The 23,630-nt window shown below is 38.2% G+C and overlaps 1 protein-coding gene across 1 annotated transcript in view; it reads left to right on the top strand.

The window, feature by feature from the left end:
• Positions 1–20,244, top strand: part of PPA1 (inorganic pyrophosphatase 1) — a 30,614-nt gene extending 10,370 nt beyond the window's left edge. The window contains exons 3-11 of the mRNA XM_001164495.7: positions 4,199–4,252; positions 5,085–5,204; positions 8,416–8,502; positions 9,413–9,539; positions 13,318–13,445; positions 13,708–13,793; positions 16,744–16,813; positions 18,160–18,202; positions 19,893–20,244. Coding sequence (XP_001164495.2) covers positions 4,199–4,252; positions 5,085–5,204; positions 8,416–8,502; positions 9,413–9,539; positions 13,318–13,445; positions 13,708–13,793; positions 16,744–16,813; positions 18,160–18,202; positions 19,893–19,924 — 747 coding nt within the window. The 3' untranslated portion in view covers positions 19,925–20,244. The remainder of the gene's footprint in view (positions 1–4,198; positions 4,253–5,084; positions 5,205–8,415; positions 8,503–9,412; positions 9,540–13,317; positions 13,446–13,707; positions 13,794–16,743; positions 16,814–18,159; positions 18,203–19,892) is intronic.
• The last annotated feature ends 3,386 nt before the right edge of the window (positions 20,245–23,630 follow it).

The following is a 23,630-nucleotide window of genomic DNA, read 5'->3' as shown; positions in this document are numbered from 1 at the left end:
CTTGAACTCTTGGCCTCAAGCGGTCCTCCTGCCTCTGCCTCCCAAAGTGCTAGGATTATAGGCGTGAGTCACCACGCCTGGCTGAGATAAGTATTACTACAGCATCTACATGCATTTGAAAGTGTGCTAGTATTCCATGCATAAAAAATCATGAGTTCATGTCCTTTGTAGGGACATGGATGAAGCTGGAAACCATCATTCTCAGCAAACTGTTGCAAGGACAAAAAACCAAACACCGCATTTCTCACTCATAGGTGGGAATTGAACAATGAGAACACGTGGACACAGGAAGGGGAACATCACACACCGGGGCCTGTTGTGGGGTGGGGGGAGGGGGAAAGGATAGTATTAGGAGATATACCTAATGCTAAATGATGAGTTAATGGGTGCAGCACACCAACATGCAACATGGCACATGTATACATATGTAACAAACCTGCACTTTGTGCACATATACCCTAAAACTTAAAGTATAATAAAAAAAAAGTGTGCTAAACATTGATTTTACAGATGAGTCACTCACCCCAAGCTGTAGCCTGAGGCCTACAAACTGGAAGTACCTGATTTAGCAGGCGAGAATTCTACCCCTGAACCACCAATGCTACCAGCAGGAAGTACCTGATTTGGAAATCCAACTCTTTGGGAGTTAAAAGAACTTTTATTTTGTTCATTGCTAGTCTTCAGAGCCTAGAAAAGTGCCTGGCACATCCTGGTGGTTCACAACAAATATTTGTTGAAAAAAATCAGTGAATTGACTCTGGCTTTTGCAGGTACTCCTTGTTGTTTTTCGCCCAGCTAATTTCTTTTTTTTTTTTCTTTTTTTTTTTTTGAGACGGAGTCTTGCTCTGTGGCCCAGGCTGGAGTGCAGTGGTGTGATCTCGGTTCACTGCAACCTCCGCCTCCCAGGTTCACGCCATTCTCCTGCCTCAGCCTCCCGAGTAGCTGGGACTACAGGCACCTGCCACCACGCCCAGCTAATTTTTTTGTATTTTTAGTAGACACGGTTTTTCACTGTGTTAGCCAGGATGGTCTCGATCTCCTGACCTCATAATCCGCCCACCTCGGCCTCCCAAAGTGCTATGATTACAGGTGTGAGCCACCACCCCCGGCCTCACCCAGCTAATTTCTAAAAAGCACCAGACCTTCAGGCTTTTGTTCGCAGCAGAATTCTCTTACCATTTTCTGAAGGATGTTTTCTTCCTTGTTATTTTTTTCCTTCCTATTAATTATGTAGATTTATGTTATTAGGTAATACTGTTTTGAGGGTCTATACATATTTGTCATTTACTGCTATTAAAGTGTTCAATATAGTTTCTAAACTTTGAATTAGTTATTTTAGCTCTATCTGCTATATCTTTCTTGAAGCAATGTATTCATTTGGTGGTGTTCTAACGAAATTAACAGCTAATCTTGGAGAGCTCTTCAGTTGATCTTTCATGTCGTAACGGCTCCATCTTGTGAATCTTTAGGGTACTGCTGCTGGAAACCGAAAGCCCTGACTTGTTCTTTTCACAGACCTACAGATCTCTCGTTTTTACACCTGAGAAGTGGACAAAATACTTGAAAACCTAGTGGGCAAGGTGAAATTTAGTCAAAGATTGGTTCTGAGGTTTTCTACCCAGGATTAATAATTAGTGTTACATTTTCTAAACCATCTGGTTATTTTAGAGGGAAACAGGGATAGAGCAGTTTCTTCAGTCCTAGATTTAAGTAATATCTCCATTCTTTTGGCTTTTATGTTGTATTGGGTAGGTGAGGTATCAGGAGGCTTGGAGCAGAAACCTATGGATGCTTTAGTCTCCCATGGTTTCAGCAGGAACTTAAAATGACAGAAGTTCTACACTTTTGAATCAAAATCAGTGTAGTTTTTCTGCTTGGTAGCAGCAAGGTAATTATTGACTTGAAACCTTTGACTTATTCCCTTGTGGCTTATCAGTTCCCGTTTTTTGATGGAAAGTAGCAAAGAAGTAATTCTAAAGAGTGGTGTAACCAAGTGATTTTCATTTTAAGTTAAGTTCTTAAAATGTACTTTACCAGTCTGGGGTAACATGGCAAAGCTCCATCTCTACAAAAAAATATATATATATATAAAAATTATATATATATAAATTATATATAATATATAAATTATATATAATATATAAATTATATATAAATTATATATAATATATAAATTATATATAAATTATATCTAATATATAAATTATATGTAATATATAAATTATATATTACATATAAATTATATCTAATATATAAATTATATCTATATTATATATAATATATATAATATATATAAATTATATATAATATATATTATATATATAAATTATATATATTATATATAAAATATATAACATATATAAATTATATAAATTATATATAATTATATATTATATATAAATTATATATAATATATATAATTTATATATTATATATAAATTATATATATTATATATAAATTATATATAATATATAAATTGTATATATAATATATATAAATTGTATATATAATATATATAAATTATATATATATAAAAATTATATATATATGCACATACATGCACACACACACATATATACATATACACACACACACAATTAGCTGGATGTGGTGGCATGCATCTGTAGCTCCAGCTACTCAGGAGGCTGAGATGGGAAGATTGCTTGAGCCAGGGTGGTTGAGGCTTCAGTGAGTCAAGCTCATACCACTGCACTCCAGCCTAGGCGGCAGAGTGAGACCTTGTCTCAAAAAAAAAAAAAAAGTACTTTTTATAAGCATAATTGCAGGCCAGGTGCAGTGGCTCACACCTGTAATCCCAGCACTTTGGGAGGCTGAGGCGGGTGGATCACCTGAGGTCAGGAGTTTGAGACCAGCCTGGCCAACATGGCGAAACTCCATCTCTACTAAAAATACAAAAATTAGCCAGGTGTAGTGGCACGCCCCTGTGTTATCCCAGCTACTCAGGAGGCTGAGACAGTAGAATCACTTGAACTCAGGAGGCAGAGGTTGCAGTGAGCCAAGATTGTGCCACTGCACTCCAGCCTGGGTGACAGAAAACAGTAATTGCAGATTTAGCTTCATCTATGCCCTTTGTAGAGGCTAAAAACTGAAAAACTGCAGTTAAAGTTCTATTCCTTGAAAAAAAATAGTATTCTGAATAATTAAAGCTCAAGTTTAATTAAATAACCTATGGCATATTTAACTCCAGTGTGCAAAATGGGTTGGCAAAGTATGGTTTGTTTTTTCATTGTGTTTTTAAACTGCACATCTGGGAATTTACTCCCTGAATATATCATCCATTTTATAGTAGTCAGTTTAAGGCTATAAGCCAATTACAGTAGAACTATCATTGATTAAAATATTTTTAAAGCATATTCTCTTATCTTCAAGGTCAAAGTCCTTTTCAGGGGGGCTTTATTTCTAAAAACAGCCGAATTGGGAGAATAATGTGGATAATGAAGCTGATGAGTTTTGTTTGATGCTAAAACTAAAGTATGACCAAGTAATTAGGCTGATGTGGGGTTCGTCTTATAAACTAAAGTATGATCAAGTAATTAGTCTGACTTGGGGTTTGTCTTATAAACCATCTCTGAAATAGAAGCTCCAAAAACATTTTGAGTAATTGCAGTGTCTCTGAAGGAAATAACACTGGCCTTTGGAGAGTCTTTTGAAGATGGTCTTCTTCAGAGATACAGGTTCTGTTACGTTTATTTAAGAACTGTTTCCTTCCTAGGAACATTCTTTCCACTGTCAGCTTTTATTCTGAAACACTTAAAGCATACAGAAAAGTTAAAAGATTTATATAGTAAGTTGGCTGGGCAAGATGGCTCACACCTGTAATCCTAGCACTTTGGGAGGTGGAGGCAGGAGGATCACTTGAGGCCAGGAGTTTGAGACCAGCCTGGGCAACACAGTAAGACCTTGCCTCTATAAAAAATTTAGAAGTAAATAAAAATTAAGAAGAACTATACAGTAAGCAATCATATACTGACCACCTTGATTCTATAATGAATATTTTCCTATAATTGCGTTATTTCTTCATCCATCATTCTCTTTTTTTGATGCATTTTGTTGAAAATCCAATTGACTTCAAAGATCTGATACAATGAACAGTTTGACTTTGGAAGAAATAGTGCATGCTCCCTCAGAGAACAAATTGGCTCCTGTGACCATCTCACTTTCTCTTTGTTTTTTCAGGATGTGTTTCACATGGTAGTTGAAGTACCACGCTGGTCTAATGCAAAAATGGAGGTAATGTTTCACCTTACATTTGAGTCAGACCTAGGATATTGGTTTTGATCTAGTCACACTGACTTGATCAAGGATGAACCATCTGAACGTCAAGGTTTTTCTCTGTCTGGTCCCAGTCTATTTTCTAGTTGTATCTCCCATTGCCTACTAGTCTTCCCTTTGGGCTCCAGCTAAACTCAACTGTTTACAAATATGCCCCAAACTTTTCTTCCCAACATCTTTGCTTCCGATGTTCCCAAAGCCTAGAATTACTTTTTCTCCTCTTACTCTCTGTAAGCCCTTCACTGACCCCTCCTTAGTCACCCCAGCCACAGATACTCTCATTGGAATTTCAGTTGCGTGGTGTTAGTTTCTTTCTGGTGATACCTACCATCATTGCCTTTTTGTTATGGATATTTATAACATATTTTATATCACAAACTCTTAACAGTAATCACTTTTTTTGTGTAATAAATACCCAAGTATTTGAATAATTTTAAATTCTGTGAAGGAAAACTAAAATTGGATAATATTTATTTTGCCCTTTTAATAAAAATTGTGGTATTTTTATTACTCAAACATTAGAATTTATTCCAGCTAATTTTAGTCTTTGCTTTCTAGAATTAGTAAATGTTCTTTTTCCCTTCTTGATAGTTCCTTTATACCTCACATAACCTTTCACTTAATGGCTGATTATGGAAACACCTTAGTTCAATTATAAAAGTGTTAGGGATAAAATATATCATTAAAGTGGAATTAGGGAACATAGGTACCATAATTCATTTCCTCAGATCCTTATTTGAATAGTATTTCACATCCAAATATGCAAAGATTTGAAATTTTTTTATTTCAGATTGCTACAAAGGACCCTTTAAACCCTATTAAACAAGATGTGAAAAAAGGAAAACTTCGCTATGTTGCGAATTTGTTCCCGTATAAAGGATATATCTGGAACTATGGTGCCATCCCTCAGGTATGTCTTCATGCAACTGCTGACAATGTACTTTTTAGCTTACTAAATATTAACTTACTGCTATTAGTAAAAAAGGTTTGAATACCTGTGGAGAGTTTTTTCTATGGTAGATTTTGAAAACATAAGAAGGGATAATTAACTCAGAATGCTTCCTTAAATAACTTATTTTCAAGATAAACTAAATATTTACAATGTTTAAATTCAGATTTGAACGTTTATTCTTTCCTGAAATATTTCTTCTTTTTTGGACTGGTTATAAGCTATATAAATTCTCTACAGACTGAGTTGCAAGTCTGTTCAGTCAAGAAAGAGTGTATGGTAGTAGTCAAAAGCACTGATTTTTGGCACCAGACAGACCAGAGTTCAAATCCCAAGATGGCCACTTCCTAGCTTACCTAACTTGCCTCCCTTTCTTTCTCCTTGAGACGTCCATATCGCCTCCCTGAGCTATTCACAGTATGTAGGTGGTATGGTTATTTCAAAAAATAAAGCGCTTAATACCTGCACACAACAAGCTGTCATAGCTGCTGACTTTATGTTTAGAGTTTTGATTCCCTCTTCTTCAGGTCAAGCTCTTTGTGGTAAAGTAATGAGAGGATCATGTTTTCTTAAGTAGTCAACCTTTTTTTTTTTTTAATTAAAAAAAATTTTTTTTGAGATGGAGTCTTGCTTTGTCACCCGGGCTGGAGTGCAGTGGCGTGATCTCGGCTCACTGCAAAAGCTCCGCCTCCCAGGTTCACGCCATTCTCCTGCCTCAGCCTCCCAAGTAGCTGGGACTACAGGTGTCCACCACCTAATTTTTTGCAGTTTAGTGGAGACGGGGTTCACTGTGTTAGCCAGATGGTCTCGATCTCCTGACCTGTGATCCGCCTGCCTCGGCCTCCCAAAGTGCTGGGATTACAGGTGTGAGCCACCATGTCTGGCCTAATAGTCAACCTTTTGAGAAGGGTTGTTTACCAATTTATTCCCAGCACAATGTCAGTATGTAGTAGGTTCTTATTTGATATTTGAGTGAAGAATCACTAGGATCTTATCTATAATGAGTAAATGACATCTATTTAATTCTATTTTGGCTAGGCCAGTGCTGTGGCACTTAAAATTTAATGCTGAGACACTAACTAAATATTCAGTTTAATTTTTTTGCTGTTGATAAATGGTTTGTTTTTATTAACAATGAAGTCTGTTAAATGGAACGTACTATGAAACAACCCATAAGATAGTAGAACATAGGTCTGACCCATCTAGCTTGTTAGGTAAGCACAAAGTCATTTGTTTGTCTTAATTACAGTGTTTCACCTTATACTTTAATTGAAATTTTTTTTTTTTTGAGACGGAGTCTTGCACTGTCGCCCGGGCTGGAGTGCGGTGGCGCAGTCTTGGCTCACTGCATCTTCTGCCTCTCAGGTTCGACTGATTCTCTTGTCTCAGCCTCCTGTGTAGCTGGGATTACAGGCGCCTACCACCACGCCCAGCTAATTTTTTGTATTTTTATTAGAGACAGGGTTTCACTGTATTGGCCAGGCTGGTCTCAAACTCCTGACCTTGTGATCTGCCTGCCTCGGCCTTGCAAAGTGCTGGGATTACAGGCATGAGCCACCACGCCCGGCCTCAATTGATTTATTAATAGTATTTAGCCTTGATATATCATCCTTGTAGGAGAACATTGCTGAAATACTTACTCTTCTGTGGGTTGGATTTTGCTTTCTTAATGTTGGATTTGTTAGATGTGGTCTTCCTTTATCCCCCTTCTCATTTATCTTTTTGCCTTTACTCCAGCTGAGTAGACAAACAAATCTGAGTAACGTGTTCTAGTTGGAGGAAAAAAGAACCAATGCAACAGCTACATTTTAAACCTAACATCCTGGCTAGCACAGGCTTTCAGTTCTTTTGTGAGATGTTCTGCAAGGACTCTGGCTTACAATTTTGGAAGGAAAGAAAACCAGTCATGTAAAGCTCTAGAAAATTCTGATTAAACTTTTCAGTCCGGGCTCCTGGTCAGTGATGATACTTTTAACATCAGAACATAACCTTTTGGCTGGGTGTGGTGGCTCATGCCTGTAATCCCAGCACTTTGGGAGGGCAAGGTGGGAGGATCACCTGAGGTCAGGAGTTCGAGACCAGTCTGGCCAACATGGTGAAACCCCATCTCTACTAAAAATACAAAAATTAGCTAGGCATGGTGGCGTACACCTGTAATCCCAGCAACTCAGGAGACTGAGACAGGAGAATTGCTTGAACATGGGAGGCAGAGGTTGCAGTGAGCCAAGATTGCGCCACTGCACTCCACCCAGTCTGGGCGACAGAGCAAGACTCTGTCGCAAAAAAAGGAAGAAGAAAAACAACCTTTCCATTTTACTATTATTGCCTATCTACTTCTGTTTTGGGAATTTATTATAAAGAAAATCTAAGACCAGGTACAGTGGCTTATGCTTATAATCCCATACTTTGGGAGGCCAAGGTGGGAGGATCACTTGAGCCCAGGAGTTTGAGACCAGCCTGGGCAACATAGTGAGACCCTGTCTCTACAAAAAAGAAAAAGAAAAAAACCACACATTTTTGTTTGTTTTGTTTTCTTTTTTTGTTTGTTTTGTTTTGTTTTTTTGAGATTGAGCCTTGCTCTGTTGCCCAGGCTGGAGTGCAGTGGCATGATCTAGGCTCACTGCAACCTCTGCTTCCTGGGTTCAAGCGATTCTCCTGCCTCAGCCTCCCAAGTAGCTGGGATTACAGGCATGCACCACCACGCCTGGCTCATTTTTGTATTTTTAGTAGATACAGTGTTTCACCATGTTGGCTAGGCTGGTCTCAAACTCCTGACCTCAGGTGATCCACTCTCCTCAGCCTCCCAAAGTGCTGGGATTACAGGCATGAGCCATCATACCCAGCCTAAAACCACACGTCTTTAAAGTAAACGTTTGGGTCTATATTTGTGTTTCCCTATTGTCTCAGTTATTGAGTAGTTGGCTTTTGCTTGTTTTAAATAGGATCATTATCTGTTTTAAAGCTTAAATTTAGTTTAGCATTAGATGTGTAGTAGGAGCTACAGCATTTAATTGAAACTCTTGTATATAGTTAAGATTCTTAAATGCGAATAAAGAACTAAAACAATGAGAAAAAAGTAGCTGAAGAGTCATAGGATGTTATCTGTTATTCTCAACATGATCCATTTTGTCAGTATGTATAGGAATGATATACACTGTCTTATTTTTTTTAGACTTGGGAAGACCCAGGGCACAATGATAAACATACTGGCTGTTGTGGTGACAATGACCCAATTGATGTGTGTGAAATTGGAAGCAAGGTAATGAAATGTGACATTTTTTTCTTTAGTGTTGAGATATTAATGAAGTATACCAAATTTCATACTTTAAAAAATACTGTGAATAAAATGCATGAATATTAGTGAAATAATGATGTCTCTTTGGTATTAAAGGCTTCTTGCATTTTAAGCATTTGTATATTATAATTTTTACATTTAAATCTAGTCTGGAAAAAAATGTGTCTATGTATGTATGATTGAACATATATCTAGAAGAACTGGACATGTTCTGCATTGCTTTAGAAGATGGATAATTAGTCAATAGGTGAAAGGTACCAGGAGGGAAATTCCCTCTCAATACATGGCAAATCTTGCTTAACAATTTAGAATGATCAGTAAATTGACCCGAACCAAATAACCTCATGAGTTGGAGATCCATGGTAGTAACTCCTCCATCAAGTAGGGTTGTTCTAAGATTCTGATTATAGTTATTTCTTTATGTCTCTCTCAGGCTCAGAGAAATAGGAAACAACTAAAAACAAAGTTATCATTTTGTTTTTTAAGTCATAAAGTTTTTAAGTCATCGTATGACTTGCTTAACTCATGACTTTTATAAAATAAAAGGTAAAGCATATTAAGATACGTATTTGAGACTATGGAGGACTTATTCTTCAGTATAATCAATGACAGTGCAAAAAACATTGATTACCCTGAGCTATGTACTGGTTTCCCTATGACCTAGAAGAAAATAGGACCTATAAGTCCTGTTTTCAACTTTAATAGGACTGATGAAACATTTACTCATTTAGGTTTTTAAAATTTGCTTAAAGGAACAATCTTCAGGTAAATTCTCAAGAACTTGGCCTCTTTCTTATTTCCTGTTAGCCAAGTAAAACTGTCTTCTAGAGTGTGGTTCTGTAATGTTGTCCTGACTTTGGCTATTGACTCTCAGGTATGTGCAAGAGGTGAAATAATTGGCGTGAAAGTTCTAGGCATATTGGCTATGATTGATGAAGGGGAAACCGACTGGAAAGTCATTGCCATTAATGTGGATGATCCTGATGCAGCCAATTATAATGGTAAGAAAATTTGAAAAGTCTGAAGTCTTTCTAATTAATTCATAAGCACCACCATACTTAACCTATAATGATAGAATTGTAAGCCCTTACCTTCAAACTGTTAAAGGATGGAGGAACAAAGCACTGGACAAGCATTATTTCTACGACTGCACTTGTAATTAACTAAGTAAACTTTCTCCTTCATTCCAGGAAAGAAAAAATCTGGTAGGTTCTTACTGTTTTTTTGGTCCTTTCCTTCCCCACATACCAGCACTCAGTTGGTATGTTTATTTATTTTAAAACATTTAATTGAGATATTTACATATCAAAGAGTCACCATTGTAAAATGTACAATTCAGTGGTTTTTAGTATATTCACTAAGTTGTACAACCATCACCACTCTCTAATTGCAGAACATTTCATCAGCCCAAAGGAAATCCTGTATCCATGGGCAATCACTCCCTGTCCCCCTTCCCTCACTCCCTGATGACTGCAGATCTACTTTGTGCCTATGGATTTGCCTATGCTGTTATTTCATGTAAATGGCATCATATAGGTGCCCTCTGTGTCTGGTTTATTTCACTTAGCGAAGTAAGTGTCTTCAGGATTCATCCGTATTGTAGTATGTATCAGCACTTCATTCCCTTTTTTTTTTTTTGGTGGTAAATTTTACATAACATAAAATTCACCATTTTAATTAAAGTGTGAAATTCAGTGGCATTTCATTCATTCACAAGGTTGTGCAGCCATCACCACTAGTTCAAGTCATTCCCTATTCCCTCCTACTCTCCAGGCCCTGGCAACCACTAATCTGCTTTTTGTCTTTATAGCTTTGCCTATTCTACCTATTCTAGGTATCGCATATACATGGACTGGTACAATATATGGATCTTTGTTGTTGCTGTTTCTGGTTTCTTTCACTTAGTATAATGTTTTCTAGGTTTATCCATATTGCATATTGTGGCATCTGTCAGTACTCCTTTTTATGGTTGAATATTATTCCATTGTGTGGATATACTACATTTTGTTTATCCATTCATCAGTTGATGGACATTTGGGTTGTTTTGGCTGTGTAATGCTGCCATGAAATTCCTGTACAAGTTTTTGTGTGGACTTATGTTTTTATTATTGGGTACATACATAGGAGTTGCCAAAGCTAGAACACTTTGAGCAAGAAAATAAAGTAGTATTGTAATATAACCTGGAACATAAAATAAATATCCATGAGTCTATACTGACAAATAAATGATTGAATAAATAGACAAATGAGGAAGAATAGACAAATCTCAAAGCAGAAGAATTCCAAATAATTTATGCAGATACTCCATTCTCAAGGAGGTCCTTAATTGTGAGTTGTGCCTGGTGACTTCCTTCCAAAGAGTACAGTGTGGGTAAGGGAGAGGAGAGGATGATTTTAGAGCAGAGAAACTTGACAAACACTGCCTCAGCCAGGTGATGGAGGTCAATGTCAGCAGTGATAAGAGTCACCTTGAGAGCATGTTCCCTCAAAATGATGTGATGTATATTTGCATCTGTGTTAATTCATTGAAGAAGGACTGGAAGAATGCCAATCCTTTAATGTTTCGTTTCAATTTTGAAAGGTGAGAGTGCATTCACACCATCTGTTCACTACTTGGTAGTACGGCTCTCTTCTGTTGGTCCGTGTGTGCATTTCCAACGTGCTTCTTATGCAAGAGAACTTGGCATGCTGTGGCCACGATTAGTGAAGCCAAGCCCATCACTCTGTCAGCACTCATTTACTAAGGCATTATTTTCCTGCAGTTCAGGTTATTAGAACCCTGAAAACTTTCTCGGGGTGGCTGGTCCCATGGCGCAAGTAGTATGCAGCTTTCCCTAATGTCAACCTAAGACAGTGTCTATTGTCCATCCTATAGCTTGCCCCTGTGCATCTCTTCCATTTGCTGTCCCTGAGTTGTATTTATATAATGAAATGTAAACTTCAGTGTTTTCCTGAGTTCTGTGAACCATTTTAGCAAATTAGGGGACCTGGGGAGAGGATTGTAGAAACCCCTAATTTATAGCTGATAGTCAAAAGTACAGGAGGCATCTGAAGTGGGGCAGTCTTGTGAGACTGAGCCCCTAACCTTTGAGATCTGATGCTAACTCCAGGTAGGTAGTATCAGAATCACAGTGAATTACTGAGCACTCAGTTGGTGTCTGAATAATTGGAGAATTAGTTTCTGGTATTGGAAAACATCAACATTTGCATGTTGGATTTCTGGATTTCCAAATTATTTCTATATCAGGTGACACATTTCATGTAAATTATAAGTTCTTTGAAATTTACTAGTGCTTAAACATTTCCCAGTGCATTCTGTAAAGTTTCCATACTTTTAGTGATATTATGATAATAGAATGCATGCTATTCTTTATGCAGATTATAAATTGGATTGAAGCGGCCGGGCGCGGTGGCTCACGCCTGTAATCCCAGCACTTTGGGAGGCCGAGGCAGGCGAATCATGAGGTCAGGAGATCGAGACCGTCCTGGCTAACACGAAACCCCATCTCTACTAAAAATACAAAAAAATTAGCCAGGCATGGTGGTGGGCACCTGTAGTCCCAGTTACTCAGGAGGCTGAGGCAGGAGAATGGCGTGAACCCGGGAGGCAGAGCTTGCAGTGAGCCGAGATTGCGCCACTGCACTCCAGCCTGGGAGACAGAGCGAGACTCCTTCTCAAAAAAAAAAAAAATAAATTGGAGTGAAGCAATGTTATCTTATACAAATATAAATAAGCTTTTGTTATTGTTGAATATATTTCTCTTCCCCATAATACTTTTCCTAACTGACTTTTTAGGATGTGTATCTCTGTTTGCTTGCATTGAGCAGGAGTTTGTTATTTGAAGTGCAGTTTGATAACATTGAGGCTAGCCATTGTTGATGGCTATACAGAAACTTAAAATTTTTAAAGCAGTGCACTTTTCTGTCAGCCAGAACTAAAGTATTGTTATGTACAGTGCCTGTACTATCCAGCAAAGTCTAGTCACATTTAATACGTAACCCATCAATGGATATCAATCTAATCTATTTTTCTTATCTTTTAGTATGTAATAGTGTTGTGATCCTCTGACATAGCCTCTGCCTCTGGACCAGGGATAGTACCTCAAGCCTGTAATCCCAGTGCTTTGGGAAGCCAAGGCAGGAGGATTGCTTGAGCCCAGGAGTTTGAGACCAGCCTGGGCAACATGACGAGACCCCATTTCTAAAAAAATTTAAAAATTAGCTGGGCGTGTGCATGCTTATAGTCCCAGCTACTCAGGAGGCTGAGGTGAGAGGATCGCTGAACTCTGGAGGTCAAGGCTGCAGTGAGCCTTGTTCGGGCCACTGCATTCCAGCGTGGATGACAGAGCGAGACCTTGTCTCTGAAAAAAAAAAAAAAAAAGATAACCTCTGTCTTTTTCAGTATCTTGTACACTTCTCATAGGAATTATCTACATTTGCCAAACTGGTTGTTTCATTATGTAGCCACCAGCTGTTTGCCCTTACCTAACAGAGATTACTATTGTACTGATTGTTCTCTGTACTTAGTGTCAGAGCTATTCAGAGATACTAGATGATTTCTTTCAATGTATATGTGTATGGCTTCTCTTCTCAACAAGGGGCTTCGCTCCAACGTTATCTTGAACTTCCGTGATAAGTCATTCCACAGCTCTTTCAAAATAAGTACTTGGAATTTTTGTTGAGTGTATAATTATTTGTGCATCTTGAAATCTGCTTATTCTCTTCTTTCTTTTTAAAAAAATCATTCTCACTGTCATCTTATGCTTCTTCTCTTCTTAGATATCAATGATGTCAAACGGCTGAAACCTGGCTACTTAGAAGCTACTGTGGACTGGTTTAGAAGGTATAAGGTTCCTGATGGAAAACCAGAAAATGAGTTTGCGTTTAATGCAGAATTTAAAGATAAGGTAATATGTCATTCAGAACTGTAGCTTTAGGCTCATTTGTATTGAGACTTATAATTTAACCATATTGTTACCATCTAAAGATTCACAAAAGTCTGGAAACATAACACAGTCTTGGTGTTTATTTATTCACTTTAATATTCTCTTCTATTTTTAGAATAAGGAAATGATTCAGAAGAGACAAAGTATCAGGCTTTGGGGAAATGTTGATAATAGGAAAATAATACCTTTTTATCATTGTAATGCAAATCTCTTCAAATTATAGGACTTTGCCATTGATATTATTAAAAGCACTCATGACCATTGGAAAGCATTAGTGACTAAGAAAACGAATGGAAAAGGAATCAGTTGGTAAGTGTAAACACTTTGCATGTTTAACACACAAAGCAGACCAGCTTGCAGAAAAGGTTTTAATAATCATAAGACACTGTACTGTTACTTTCACTTAGAAAAGAGATACAAGGCTGGGTGCGGTGGCTCACACCTGTCATTCCAGCACTTTGGGAAGCCAAGGTGGATGGATTGCTTGAGCCCAGGAGTTGAAGACCAGCCTGGACAACGTGGAAAAACCCTGTCTCTACAAAAAATACAAAAATTAGCTGGGCATGGTGGTACATACCTGTAGTCCTAGCTACCTGGGAGGCTGAGTTGGGAGGATCACCTGAGCCTGGGGAGGTTGAAGCTGCAGTGAGCCGTGATCATACCACTGTACTCCAGCCTGGGCGACAGAGCGAGACTCGGTCTCAAAAAAAAAAAAAAAAAGAGTACGAGAAACAGCCAATGTACAAAAATAATTCTCCCAGAAATCTTCTATTCTGTGTCAGGATAATGTTCTATAAAATGAAAACATTGTCCTTCCAATAAACAGAAGAAAAATGGAGAAGAGTTATATGTGTAAAAATGTACAGTCCTAAGAGTTGGCATTTGTCTGGGTGCTATATGGCTCATTCCTGTAATTCCAGCACTTTAGGAGGCTGAGGCAGGAGGATCACTTGAACTCAGGAATTGGAGACTGGTGGGGGCAACATAGTGAGACCTCATCTCTACTAAAATTTAAAAAAAAATTAGCCAGGCATGGTGGCGCTTGCCTGTAGCAAGGCTGAGGTGGGAAGATCACTTGAGCCTTGGAGATTAAGGCTGCAGTGAGCTGTGATTGCCCCACTGCACTCCAGCTGGGGCACCTGAGCAAGACCCTGTCTCAAAAGAAAAAAAAAAGGAAAAAAATTTGGCTTTTAAGTTAACTTCTCTATTTTTTCGTATCTTACGATTTCTATGAAAATGGTCTTAATGTATGTTAAATAACAGGTCAGCAAAGATGATTCATTTTTCATTTTGATGGTGTATTTCTTTGTTGTTGTTGTTTTCTGAGACAGAGTCTTGCTCTTGTTGCCCAGGCTGGAGTGCAATGGCACGATCTCGGCTCATTGCAACCTCCGCTTCCCGGATTCAAGAGATTCTCCTGCCTCAGCCTCCTGAGTAGCTGGGATTACAGGCGCATGCCACCACGCCCGGCTAATTTTTGTATTTTTAGTAGAGACGGGGTTTTGCCGTGTTAACCAGGCTGGTCTCGAACCTCTGACTCATGATCTGCCCACCTCGGCCTCCCAAAGTGGTGGGATTACAGGCGTGAGCCACCACGCCCGGCCTTGATGGAATATTTCTAATTGGGCACATATTATATTAGTACTATAATGACTAATATATAGGAAAACTTGAACTACGGATAAACAAAAAGAAAATGTATTTTTAAAACATGATCCATATTTTAGACTAAAGTGGGCTAAAAAAAAACAAAAAACATATTAGGATTGTATTATATACACGACTTGTCTTACGATTTTTAAAATTTAACACTATGTAATAAGCGTTTCCTCATGTCATAAAAGATATAATTTTTTTTTTAGAGACAGGGTCTCTCGCCCAGGCTGAAGTGCGGTGTTACTATAATAGCTCACTGTAACCTCAAAGAAGTGATCCTTCTGTCTCAGCCTGCCAAGTAGCTGGGTACTACAGGCACGCATCACTACTCCCAGATGATTTTTAAATTTGTTGTAGAGACAGTGTCTTGCTGTGTTGTCCAGGCTGATCTTGACCTCCTGGCTTCAAGTGATCCTCTCACACCTCAGCCTCCAAAAGTGCTTAGACTACAGATGCGAGCCACCATGCCCAGTCTAGAAATATCATATTTTAATAATATAATATTCCATCTCTGTATAATATGTTTTATGGATAAACCTTTTTATTTTTAAATCCCTGCAAAGAAGGATAAACTATTTTTAATCATTTCTTATTATTGGACATTTTGGTTACTTCCAATTTTTCACCACTATTAATAGTGAAATAGTATATGGTAAACACCTTTGTAAATTACCGTTTCAGTATTGGATTGGGTTCTTAGAGGTGGAATTTCTCTATCAAGACCTATGAGCTTTTTAAAAGGTTTTGGATACATTTTACAGAAATATTTTTCAGAAAGATTGAACCAGGACTTCTGCCAGAAGTGTCTGTTTCAGATGTCTCACCAACACTACAGGAACTGGGTTTTTTTTTGTTTCATTATTTTTTCCAATTAAGAAAGATATGTTTCTCAATTCACATTTCTTAGCTATTTCAGTGAGAATTACAAAGCATTCAATCTCAGTTTCTTTCCTCCTCTCCTCCCCTCCCCTCCCCTCCTCTCCTCTCCTCTCCTCCCCTCCCCTCCCCTCCTCTCCTCCCCTCCCTTCCCCTCCCCTCCCCTCCCCTCCTCTCCTCCCCTCCCCTCCCCTCCCCTCCTCTCCTCTCCTCCTTATTGCAACGCAGTCTTGCTCTGTCACCAGGCTGGAGTGCAGTGGCGCGATCTCAGCTGACTGAAATCTCCGCCTTCCAGATTCAAGCGATTCTCCTGCCTCAGCCTCCCAAGTAGCTGGGACTACAGGCATGCGCCACCACGCCCGGCTAGTTTTTGTATTTTTAGTAGAGATGGGGTTTCACCGTGTTGGCCAGGATGGTCTCGATCTCTTGACCTCATGATCCGCCTGCCTCAGCCTCCCAAAGTGCTAGAATTACAGGCGTGAGCCACCACACCTGGCCCAATCTCAGTTTCTTAAATCCGAACTTGTTAAGATATTTGAATAAAATTGATCACAAGAATAGCTATGCCTTGCCAAAATACATATTAGAATGTTAAATGTAGGTGAAAAAGCTTTCGACTAAACTAAACTTGAATATCACCTGGTCAACCACTTTCAACTCATTTTTTAACTCTTAAGAGATAATTTTTGTTATTTTGTCTTATGACTACTTTTGTTTTATTTAATAGCATGAATACAACTGTGTCTGAGAGCCCCTTCAAGTGTGATCCTGATGCTGCCAGAGCCATTGTGGATGCTGTATGTAAAAGTTTCCTTAAAAAAAAAACAAGCCTGGTTGCTAAAAACTATGATGCTAAATGGGGAGAGGAAGTACTTGTTTCGACAAATACTTGAGTGCCTTTTGTATGCATGTTACTGTGTGGAGTCTTGAAATTAGAAACCATGAACACATGCAAGTGGCCATTTGACTGAGGGAGAAGCTGAGGGAGTGATTCTAATCAATCATAAGTTGGACAGATAGCATGGTAGTAAGATTTGTAAAAATCAGAATGGTTCCAGAATGTACCGAGTAACCTGTGTGCCTATGACCCATCATAAGCCATTTCCGCAAAAGAATCAATGGAAATTTACTTGACTTGGTTCTAGCAAGGACTGAGGAAGGTATCAAGTTTTAGGTACCATTGCAGGAATGATTTATAATCTAAGAAAGGCTTTCATGTGAGGTAGTAAAAGCACCCGTCAAAGCAATAATTTTGCTTTTGTACTATTTTTAATTATTTGGTTTGGATTAACCAAAAGATTGAACGAGATCATCTTAAATTATTTTCATTTATAATATTAAATAAGGAAAACAAAAGAAAATGAGGTCTGACTTTTTTACTGCCTTGTAAATGGGGTAGAACAAGGAAAAAAGGACAATTTAATGATGAAACCAGTACATTTAGTTTTATCTTTATTTATGTATGAATCCCGACAAAGTTGAGATAAATAAGAAAAATTATAAGGGAAAAGCCAGTGGTTAACTATTATAATTTTTCAGTGAGAACACTGCCCATATTTTATAAATATGTGTGTATATATAAAATTGTTATATATGCATAAATCAGTTTTTATTATTTCAAAAAACATTCTTATTATTCTGCATGTCATAAAAAGTCAAGAGGCTTGAATTTTTTTTTTTTTTTGAGACAAGTCTCGCTCTGTTGCCCAGACTGGAGTTCAGTGGCGCAATCTCAGCTTACTGCAACCTCCGCCTCCCAGGTTCAAGCGGTTCTCTGCCTCAGCCTCCCGAGCAGCTGGGATTACAGGTGCCCGCCACCACGCCCAGCTTTTATTTTTAGTAGAGACGGGGTTTCACCATCTTGGCCAGGCTGGTCTTGAACTCCTGACCTTGTGATCCACCCACTTCAGCCTCCCGAACTGCTGGGATTATGGGCATGAGCCACTGCACTGTCCAAGAGGCTTGAATTTGTTAGCATCTCAGCAGTAGAGCAAACCTTCTATTGTTCCTATATATTATAAATTATGTTTAGATCCTAAAATTTGGGATAGTCTTCAGATTCTCTTAAATTTTTGTCAGTATACCTTTTTAGCTTTTTAAAAAATGAGATTAGACTAATAGATTTTAATATTTTATATTTTAGTTACCACCACCCTGTGAATCTGCCTGCACAGTACCAACAGACGGTAAGATTTCTATTCCAGTAAAATTTCATTAAACATTACACAGTTATGGAAAAATTATGTTACTTTTATTTTTAGTTGACAAATGATAATTATATATATTTATGGGTACAGTGTGATGTTTTGATATATGTTTACAATGTGGAATGATTAAATCCGGCTAATTAAGAAATCATTACCTCACATACTTAATCATTATTTGGTGTGTGGTAAAAACATTTGAAATCTACTCTTAGCAATTTTGAAATAGACGTTACAGTCACCATCCTGTGCAATAGATCACTAAAGCTTATTCCTTTTGTCTAACTAAAACTTGGTACCCTTTGACCATCGCCTGCCCTTTCCCCATCCTTCAGCTCCTGGCAACCACCATTCTACTCTCTACCTCTATGAATTTACCTTTTTTATATTGCACATATAAATGAGATCATGTGGTATTTGTCTTTCTGTACCTGGCTTGTTTTTTGTTTTTTGACACAGAGTCACCCAGGCTGTCACTCTGTCACCCAGGCTGGAGTGCAGGGGCACAATCACAGCTCATTGTACCCGTAACCCCCCCCCAAGTTAAAGTGATTCTCCCATCTCAGCCTCCCAAATAGGTGGGACTGCAGACATGTGCCACCATACCTGTCTAATTTTTTTATGATTTGTAGAGATAGAGTTTCACCATGTTGCCCAAGCTGGTCTCAAACCAGGTCTCGAACCAGGCTGGTCTTGAACACTAATCAGGCCGGGTTTCGCCATGTCACCCAGGCTGGCGATCCACCTACCTTGTCCTCCCAAAGTGCTAGGATTACAGGCGTGAGCCACTGCACGCAGCCACGTACATATTTTTAACATACACAGGAAGAGAGGGAAGAAGGGTGAGAAGAGAAGCATTTTTAGAATTCTGTAGTGTACGTGGGAAGGAAGATGAGCTGCTACATACCACCTTTAGTGCCACACTGTATCACAGTGGTTTCCAAACCATGACCCATTGTGCCCCTCTGAGTTCCATGGAGGTGCCCGCTGGACACTGGAGGGCACCCTGAGTGGGCTGATCTCCACATTCCCACCTGGCCACAGGCTGCTTCACCCAGAAAACAGTTCTCTCCTCCTTAGATGTCAGAATTCTCTGTAAGATTTTTCTGATAAGAAAATGATTCTGCCACTTAAAAAAACAAGTTTGAAGGCTGGGTGTGATGGCTCACACCTGTCATCCCAGCACTTTAGGAGGCTGAGGCGGGCGGATCACTTGAGCCCAGGAGTTCGAGACCAGCCTGGCCAACATGGAGAAACCATGTCTCTACAAAAAAAAAAATACAAAAATTTGCTAGATGTGGTGGCACACGTCTGTAATACCAGCTGCTGGGGAGACTGAGGCACGAGAATTGCTTGAACCTGGAAGATGGAGGTTGCAGTGAGCCATGATTGCTGCCACTGCACTGCAATCTGGGCAAGAGAGTGAGACCCTGTCTCGAAAAGAAAAAAAAAAAGTTTGAAAATCACACTATGCAATTAGCATGAAGTGTAAGGAAGCCCAAAAGAAAACACCTGCATTTGCTGTAGAGAAATTTTGTATGTATGCCTGTTAATTTTCAGGTAATTCATAGTAGGATTCATTAAAGCAAGTATATTAGTCTTTGTTATATGTTAGGTGTATTTTTGATTCTCAACAGGAATTCTAATTTGTTTTTCTTTTCTCTGAATACAGTGGATAAGTGGTTCCATCACCAGAAAAACTAATGAGATTTCTCTGGAATACAAGCTGATATTGCTACATCGTGTTCATCTGGATGTATTAGAAGTAAAAGTAGTAGCTTTTCAAAGCTTTAAATTTGTAGAACTCATCTAACTAAAGTAAATTCTGCTGTGACTAATCCAATATACTCAGAATGTTATCCATCTAAAGCATTTTTCATATCTCAACTAAGATAACTTTTAGCACATGCTTAAATATCAAAGCAGTTGTCATTTGGAAGTCACTTGTGAATAGATGTGCAAGGGGAGCACATATTGGGTGTATATGTTACCATATGTTAGGAAATAAAATTATTTTGCTGAAACTTGGCTTAGGATATTTTTATTTTAATCTGAAGCCAACATTAAGTAGGTATGGGTATTTTTTGGTGTTTGTTTTCTGTTGATAGTCTTATAATTCAAATTTATAATTATTAGACGAAGAAATCGCTTATATTTATAGTACTCTTGATACTATGCTCTAGTACATAAGTCCTAGCATACCATTCTAAAGCAAAAGCTTTTAAATTTATATCATATTAGCAGAAAGCACAATGTTGCTCACCCTTTGAAGTTATATATTAATAGTTATTTTTTTACTTCTTCAGTCAACTAATTGGACGCTTAAGTCATTTATATTATATTCTAAGTTAACAGCTGAACAAACCAGTTTGAATGCCAGCCCATCTTCTTACTAGCTCTGTAATCTTACGTCAGTTTACCAACCACTCAACTTCAGTTCCTTCATCTGTGAAACAGACATTATTCATGTAATGGCATGTAGTATGCATTCAGATTCTTTTTTTTTTTTTTGAAACAGGGTCTCACTGTCGCCCAGGCTGGAGTGCAGTGGTGTGATCTCGGCCCACTTCAACCTCCGCCTCCTGGGTTCAAGTGATTCTCCTGCCTCAGCCTCCCAAGTAGCTGGGAGTACAGGCATGCACCACAATGCCTGACTAATTCTGGTATTTTTAGTAGAGACGGGGTTCACCACGTTGGCCGGGCTGGTCTCGAACTCCTGTCCTCAAGTGATCCACCCACCTCGGCCTCCCAAAGTGCTGGGATTAGAGGTGTGAGCCACTGTGCCCAGCCCATTCAGATTTTTTTAATGAAAATTTTATTGAGATGAATATAGATTCACATGTAGTTCTAAAAAAGTAATTCAGAGATAATTCAAATAATTCTGTATACCTTACCCTGTTTCTCCTAAAAGTAAGATTTTGTAAAACTATAGTATAACAACCAGGACATTGACTTTGATATAATCCACCAATCATATACAGACTCCAAATCCACCAATCATATTCAGACTTCCTAGTTTCACTGTATTAATGAATATTTGTATGATGTATTCTATATAATTTATAATTCTATAGTGTAATCACCTAGGTAAGTTTATGTATCCTATAAGATATTGAACAGTTTCAACACCACAAGATCTCTCGTGTTGCCCTTTTATAATCACACCCACCTCCCCCCTGTCTTCTGCACACCACCATCCTTAACCCCTGGCAACCACTAATCTGTCCTCCATTTTTCTATGATTTTGTCATTTCAAGAATATTATATAAATGGAATCATACAGTATGTAACCTTTCGGGATTGGCTTTTCACTCAGTGTAATTCCCTGGTATTCCTTCAAGTTGCCACATATATCAATGTTTCATTCTTTTTATTCATTCCTTTTTATTGCTGAGTACTTTCCATGATATGTTTTGTTTTACCTGTTGAAGGATGTCTGGGCTGATCCAGTGTTTGGCTATTACAAATACAGCTGCAATGAACATATTTGTACATGTTTTCACGTCAACGTAAAACATTTTCATTTCTCTCAGATCTCTAGCAGTGTAATTGCTGAGTCACATGATAGATGCATGTTTTATTAGAAGGTACCAAATTTTCTAGAGTTATGGTCACATTTTACGTTCCCAACAGCAATGTTGGAGTGATTCAATTTTTCCACATCCTTGCCAGCATTTGGTTTGCCTTTTTTTCTTTTTTTTGAGACAGGGTCTCACTGTCACCCAGGCTGGAATGCAGTGGCACAATCTTGGCTTACTGCAACCTCCACCTCCCAGGCTCAAGCAATCCTCCTGCCTCAGTTTCCCAAGTAGCTGGGAATACAGTTGTGTGCCATAATGCCCAGCTAATTTTTGTAGAGATGAGGTTTCACCATGTTGCCCAGGCTGGTCTCGAACTCCTGGGCTCAAGTGACCCGCCCGCCTCGGCCTTCCAAAGTGCTGCTGGAATTACAAGTGTGAGCTGCCCTGCCTGGCCTACTATATTTTATTTTAGCCATTCTGTTGGGTGTGTAGTAGTATCTCATGGTAGTTTTAATTTGCATTTCTCTAATAGCTAATGATGTTAAACATCTTTTCATGTGCTTGTTTGCCACCTGTATATCCTGTTTGGTGAAATGTCTGTTCATGTCATTTACTCATTTTAAAATTGTTTAGTTTCATTTTTAATGTTAAGTTTTGGAGTCCTTCAGAGTTCAGATATTTGGTTTGCAAACATTTTTTTCCCAGTTGGCAACTTGTTCTTTCATTTTTTTCACATACTCTTTCACAGAGCAAAATCTTTTAATTTTTAAAAAGACCAACTTACCACATTTTCGTTTTATGGTCATTCTTTAGGTATCAAGTTAGAACTTTTCCTAGCCCTAGATCACAGTATTTTCTCCTGTGTTTTTCTCTAAAAGTTTTATAGCTTACATTTAAGCCTATGATTCATTTTGTGTTTATTTTTATATAAGGTTTATGGTTTAGGTATGGGTTCATTTTTTCCTATGGATGTCCGGTTGCTCCAACGCCATTTTTTTGAAAGCTTATTCTTCCATTGAATTGTTTTGCACGCTTGTCAAATATCCATTGAGCATATCTGTGTGGGCCTATTTCTGGGTCGTCTGTTCCATTCCATTGATCTGTATGTCTGACTGTCTGCCGATACCACACTCTCTTGATGACTATAGTTACATGGTAAGCCTTAAAATCAAATAGATTCTTCCCACTTTATTCTTCTTTGTCAAGATTGTATAACTAGGGCCTGTGCATCTTCATATGTATTTTAGAATAAGTTTTGGCTATGTCTATTGTCTATGCCTGTAAAAAATCGTACTGGGATTTTAGTAGGCATTGCATTAAATCTATAGATCAATTCTAGTCATGTGTTTAGACATCTCCTAATGTGTTTCTGTTACTAATTTCTAGTTTGGCTCCATTGTGGTCAGAGAACATGCTATCATTTTGATTCTTTTATTGAGGTTGTTTGATGGTCTGTCCAGAGTGTTTCATGGGTGCGTGTGTTTTGTTATTGTTGGGTGGAGTGTTCTGTTTATGTCAGTGAGATCCTGTTGGTTTATGTATTGTTCTGATCTTCTATACCCTTGCTGATTTTCTCTCTAGTAGTTCTATCAATTACTGAAATGGAGGTTTTGAATTCCCTGATTATAACCATAGAGGCCTTTGAACTTTTAGCTCTATCAGTTTTTGTTTAATGTATTTTGAGGCTCTGTTGTTTGGTGAGTACATTTTAGGATCCTATATATTCTGGTGGATTGAACTTTCTGTTATTACATATGTCCCTGTTTGTCACTCGTAATTTTCTTTGCTCTGAAGTCTACTTTATCAGATATTAATATAGCTACTCCTGCATTTTTAAAAAATAACTAATGTTTGCATGGTATATTTTGTTCTATTCTTTTACTTTCAAC

The sequence above is a fragment of the Pan troglodytes genome, chromosome 8, assembly GCF_028858775.2.
Source record: "Pan troglodytes isolate AG18354 chromosome 8, NHGRI_mPanTro3-v2.0_pri, whole genome shotgun sequence".
In the NCBI taxonomy this organism is placed as follows: domain Eukaryota; kingdom Metazoa; phylum Chordata; class Mammalia; order Primates; family Hominidae; genus Pan; species Pan troglodytes.
This window is presented reverse-complemented; position numbering and strand designations above follow the sequence as displayed.